At 40.0% G+C, this 6000-nt stretch overlaps 1 protein-coding gene across 3 annotated transcripts in view; it reads right to left on the bottom strand.

The window, feature by feature from the left end:
* Positions 1–1488: 1488 nt before the first annotated feature.
* The window catches only part of gabrg3 (gamma-aminobutyric acid type A receptor subunit gamma3), a gene marked incomplete at both ends in the record, with an annotated part of 87575 nt that continues 83063 nt past the window's right edge, over positions 1489–6000 (bottom strand). For 2 of the 3 annotated variants that reach the window (XM_080877538.1, XM_080877539.1), the window contains 3 exons: positions 1489–1770; positions 2758–2957; positions 5496–5648. In XM_080877538.1, coding sequence (XP_080733664.1) covers positions 1489–1770; positions 2758–2957; positions 5496–5648 — 635 coding nt within the window. The remainder of the gene's footprint in view (positions 1771–2757; positions 2958–5495; positions 5649–6000) is intronic. The other variant, XM_080877540.1, reaches the window with a different exon arrangement.

Below are 6000 nucleotides of genomic sequence, written 5' to 3'. Positions count from 1 at the left end.
TTTTGTTATTCATTTTTTTTAATGATTCCTAAATTTTTGACTTATTCTAGAGCCGTTTTATTTCATTAGATCATAGGGGAAATAAAGGAAGAGTACTTCAATTTGTTATGTATTGTTGTACTTTAATATATTTTGATGGAAAGTATGTTTTATACTTAAATATAATGTTACAAAACTGCACATTAGTGTTCTAGAGTTAAATGGGATAATTTTAACTGAAGCCACATCTTTGTCATGTTCCTACAGATTTATTGGTGTGACTGATGTTGGTCCTGCCAAACTAAGTGAAGCAGAGTAGACTTATTCTCGTATGTGCAAAAACCAAATTGCAGGGAGGAAAAATTCATAAACTCCAAGACGATAGTCTTTATGCTAACCTAAACGATCCAGCTGTGAGCTCTAAATTCATATATAGGTCCTGGAAGAAGTCTTCTTATCTAATACAAGGAATTCAACAGGTGTATTTCGCAGAATATAGAAAAAGCACGTCTTTCAAATGAAAGTATTTTTTTCATAAGCGCATACATGTGGTTGTTGATCTCTGTTGGCTGGTCTTTTGTGCCAAAGACAGACTTTTCTTCAGTAATTTAATTTTCCTCTCCCCTCTGGGTTTAGAATAAGTAAAACCCACAGTTTGACTTGTTACTATAGTAACACAAACAGTATAAAGAACCATTGAAAGAATTGGTTTAACACCATAAAATGTATTAAAAATATACCAGTAAAGCACACGCTGTTATCTTGGCTGTCAAGTTCATTTGAATCGTCCTTTTACCAGCCTGATCTTTATAACATACAGAGAACTCAAAGTGTTGTGACGAAGGAGGGATGAGCCATGTCTAGTGGCTGAAAGTCATAATGAAGTGATAAGAATCTAATAATCCTTTGTGTTTTCCAAGAAATGGCCATTTTTTAAATGGGGTTCTGAATGAGAATAGCCATAATCAGTCAAAGCCAGGCTCTTCTATTTTTCTTAATAAATCATTATTCCCTGATTATTGTAGCAGATAGTATCTACCCCTCCAGAGGAAGGCACTATGAGTGGTTTGAACATCCTTGGATTTTCATCATCTGGATCTGACTGATGACTGGATAAAAGCATTCCCTACAACACAAGCCATCCTCCTGACTGAGGAGTCTGGGACACATTTTCTTCTTCGTCTTCAAGTCGTCGTTAGTGCACTGTCCATCCTGACATCCCTCTGTGTACAGCATATGAAGAGAGTCACTATTGTGATGTATTCTCATACCTGAAGCCACTGAGGCTGAAATCTCTGCCAGGCACAGGGCTGCACACACACACACAGACACAGACACACACACACACACCACAAACACACAGTCCTCCTGACTGTGTTTTCATCTCCAGGTAACTTCTTCAGGGTCCACAGGAAAGAGTTTATTTGGTGTTACCTTTTATTCAGACTGAATTACCTCTGTTAAGCTGCACTGTCCATCTCCTGAAACCGAGCAGGCACCCTCAGTGTGCTAAAGGTAGAGATAGCCTACCCAGTAGACGATGTTGAAGAGTAAGAAGGAGGTGGGGAAAAAAACGCGGGAGTATGCGTCCAGTTCATGTACATCTATGTGGACGCGGCCTCTCCTCCAACCGCCTTCTTTACACTCCTCGAAACAGCAGAAGAAGCTCTGGCAGTCTTTTCCGTCCAGACACTCGTAGACACAAGGGTCTTCAAATTCCTGCCAGTACATGGAGTTGTTTAAAGCGATGACTGTGTGTGGAGGAGGTCTCACATCGAGGACTGAGTAGTTCTGAAAATACAAGAAGTCTTTTGAGTACCAAATGCTTTCCCCCCATCACATTAGAAGGTTTTTTTTTCTTAAAGCAGAACATTGTCCAGAAAGTTTGATGGTTACAGATCTGAGGTCCAATTTGTAGCCATTTAGTCTCAGTAAGATTAAAGTATTCTGAGGGAGAATAACTTACGTCTTTATATCCATTGATTATGTTTTTCAACTGTGTGTTTTTGTACCCTTGTTAGGGCAGCTCAGTCTGGACAAACTCTTAACATGTCTAATATCTACATGTTCTCCAGACATGAGGGAAATAGTGAGTGCAGCAGTGGCAGTAAATCATTTTTGCCATAACACGGGCAGTAGCCTCTTAAAGTCCGAATTAAAATGTCTTTATATCTATTTTTTAAATAATCGTTCATAATAACCTCCCCTGTAAGGAAACTTTGAGGCAAAATGAAAGAGTAAAATTCAACAGCTTTCCACCTGTTGATTAATCTGCAAGCTGTCAGAAATGATGTCTAAAAATCTGACAGGGAACGTTTTCACACTGCAATCATGATGCTGATAAAAGAAGCTGAAAGATACTTTGTAGATACTTTGCTGACATGAGTGGACGAACTAAAAGAACATCTGAGTCTGTTGTGTGTCCACTAACAGTGTCTGGAAACATTTTCATGTGCGACACTAAGTGTAAGATGAGAGCACAGGACATGAGGTAGACTCTGTTCTCGCTGTATTTGATGGCCCGCCTGTCCTGTAAAATAGTGATGGTCCCATCAAAGCGCGTAGATAAGGCACCATCACATCATCTCATCTCTGAGCACTTTTCTTACTTCAATCCTTTGATAACAGAACTGAAGCACTATCAGAAAAAAAACTACTTTTCTAACATGTGACAATAATCCTGTGCATACATTTTACCGTTTTTTTCCCTCAGAGTTCACCGACCTAACTCAGTGAGACTATTTAACACATCTGTTTGAAATGCACAAACTAGCTCACCAGTCTTTTCGGTTCCATGTAGCTGGGTCTTCGAACGCTGTACGAGTAGTAATTTAACGTAGCGTACTCCATCAGAGCAGCAAAGACAAACAGGAAGCAGACGGTGACAAAAAGGTCCATGGCGGTGACATAAGACACTCTGGGCAGTGATGTCCTGGCCACAGTACTGAGAGTGGTCATGGTCAGAACTGTGGTTATACCTGAAGGACAAACAAAAGTCGTCTCAGTCAAACACAAGTTTTTTGGATCTGTTTCCACTTGGAATGTGACTTTGGTCCAAACTGAGTTTTGTTGTTTGCGCTTGCTAACCACATCACTATAAAGTGACACAATGCCGACATTAAAATCTCTACAGACACTTGAGCTGGTGATGCAGAATTATAACAATAACTGTGGAAAAACAACTCAAAAAAGCATTGCGTGTTCAGTGTCTCAGACAGTCCGGCAAAAGCCAGGCAGGACGAGGATTACACAACCGAGAGATTCTCATCGACATAAATATCGACACATCTGTGAGGTGATTGCCTCGAGATCCTTTATGATCACATTAGACGCTGAGACGCAAGAGAACACTGATGGTTTCATTTCAATGAAAGTGCAGCACTGAAAACACCGATGAGTACACAAAGACAAGGTAGTCGCAGTGAAGAGATCAGTGATACTGTTGCTTTAAACACAACAGATCACCACAAGCAAAGAACCCATTTACCCATTCGTTAAAGTTGCCTTTCAGTGCTGATCACCAGCTCCACATATTTAGTTTTGGACTCTAGAGTAGCTGTGCGTGTTCAAAACAGGCCTCTCAGTTCATCCTCTGTTTTAGTTCTATATATTTTCCTAGCTCCATCTCGATTTATGGGGTGTAAGGCAGGTGTGGGTGGGTTGGAGCTGGAGCGTATCCCAGCTGTCACCAGGTGAGAGGTGTACAACCCGTTTACCAGTCTATCTATCACAAGGTTAACAAAGGGACAATGAGAACCATTCATATCCAATTCAGAATCACCAATTTATCTAACATGCATGTCTTTGGCCTGTGGGAGGACGCCAGGAGAACGTGCAGACTGCACATGGAGAGTTCCAACTCAGGAACCTCGTGTTGTGAGGAGACTGTCCTAACTCCTGTACCTCCTCTGTATTATAAATAATAATAATCATGAGCAATCATACTAATAGCACGTAAAAACAAAAAAAGTGACAAAGTAGGTGACTGAATCACTCGAATGTTTTTGATTAACATATCCTTTGTCAGCACCAACAACAACACTTGTGTTTGGGGTTTGATGCGACTGATGGGCATGAAGAGTGATAATGAGCAACACGTGTGGGAATTCATCCCATGTAAAAATTACAGAAGCGTATTTACGTGCAGTCCTCCAAACACACAGTTATTTCTTATGTTGTATTAATTCATATTTTCCTATTAATTGTCGTGGCTCGCTCTGTATTAAATTAGTTACAGTAGGCCTTTATTTTATTTTGCTTGTGCTATTTAGTCGTGTTAGAAGCCAAATGTGTCATTTATGTGACAAACGATGAATTAATTAGATATAATGAAGACCGCTATCCCTCCAGCATCTCTGAATAATTTCATTTGTTCGCTCGCCAATCTCGCTCCTCTGTGAGCTTTAAAGAGATGCCTTTAAAGGAAAAAAAAAAAACATCCGTTACTGTTTCACTGAGGTTCCTATGGTAACAGGCTGGCCCCATCTATTTTAGGCGGACATCTCGCACTTTTCCTTTAGCCTCTGCTTGCCACTGCTTACCTGACTTCTGCTGTTGCTGTGACACAGAGTTTTTCCTCTAAACAACAGCATGAAAAGCAGGCTGGATGAGAGGAACGTCTCGGAGGCATTTTACTTTTTACTGACAGCTTAAAGTGTGAAACTATGAGGTTCTGTAAAGAAATGTTCATAGAGTATAAGCATGCTACTAAACAAAGTTAGAAGTGTAAGTGTTTAAGTCAGCTGAAAGGTTTTCTGACCTTGACTGAGTCCTAAAGGGGCTTTATCTTTACTCCCACACTGGCCTGGCTTGCCAGATACATTTACAATCAGCTTACATCTAAGATCCATTCATTATCTTCATTCTTCTTCCCGACTTGCAAGCGATTGATCGGCATGCTTTAGAGCAAAGATGACAGATTAAAAGCACTCGTTCATTTTCTAACTCTGTGTGAGCGAACAGTATCGAACACGGTGATGGTGGGCGATACAGGGAGCCTTGTGACACCGAGCTGTAGCATTTTCCTTTTTAGCTCCAATAACAGCACATTCATCAGCAAAAATATAATTTCACACAACAGTGGTAAAAACAGCTTACACAGCTACATTTAGAGGGCTTATAAATTTGAAATTTTAGTGGTTAAACTCAGCATTTTATCCAATCCTTTAACTCAAGGCTGGGTCAATATTTCCTCACTCAGATGTGAATAATGGAGAAAAAGAGAGCAAATAAAAATTGTTACCTTCACAAAAAATGTTCCACAGGACTGCACAACAACAGAAAGCATGCACGAAAGAGAAAAACACAAAAGAGCAGACAGATGGAGTGATTTTAGTGACAAATATCTGAGAAGCACATAAAGATGAATCCTCAAAAACACATAACCAAAAAGTGCAAACTTAAATCTTGTAAGTGGGATGTTGAAGTAATGCTTCCTGTATTATTTCCATGTATTTAATGCGGTGCAGTACTGTTCCTTTAAAGACAGACCCTCAGGTGTCATCAGTTCACTGTACCTAAAGCTGTTCTGGCTGGAGTGGCATCTTTTTTAATCCAGAAGGACACCCAGGACAAAACCACAGTGAGGATGCAGGGGATGTATGTCTGGATGGTGAAGTAGCCCATTCTTCTGCTCAGGTCAAAGTACACGGTCATCACCACGTAGTCGCCTGTGTGTGAAAATAACAACCATGTGAAACTTCTGGATGGTTCAATCAGTTGTTCTGATCATGTAAAAAATTCCACACAATGGGGTGGTTCTTTTCATTTCGATATTAAGTGCAAAAAATAAGACATGTTAAATACTGGTGCAATTAACCATTAACTACATATCGCAAACCTTTGGTAACTAAGTTTACAAGCTTTATTTAAATATTCTCCCCCCTATATGTTGCGACTTCAGAAGGAATTTCATGCAACAGGGTCAGTTGTGAAACTGTGACTTCCCATACACTTGTTACTGCACTCTGTAAATAGAAAACACTTTTTTTATGCCAAACCCAGTTTGTGCTGGGGCAGGGC

This window comes from Rhamphochromis sp. 'chilingali', assembly GCF_963969265.1.
Source record: "Rhamphochromis sp. 'chilingali' genome assembly, chromosome: 3".
NCBI lineage: Eukaryota > Metazoa > Chordata > Actinopteri > Cichliformes > Cichlidae > Rhamphochromis > Rhamphochromis sp. 'chilingali'.
This window is presented reverse-complemented; position numbering and strand designations above follow the sequence as displayed.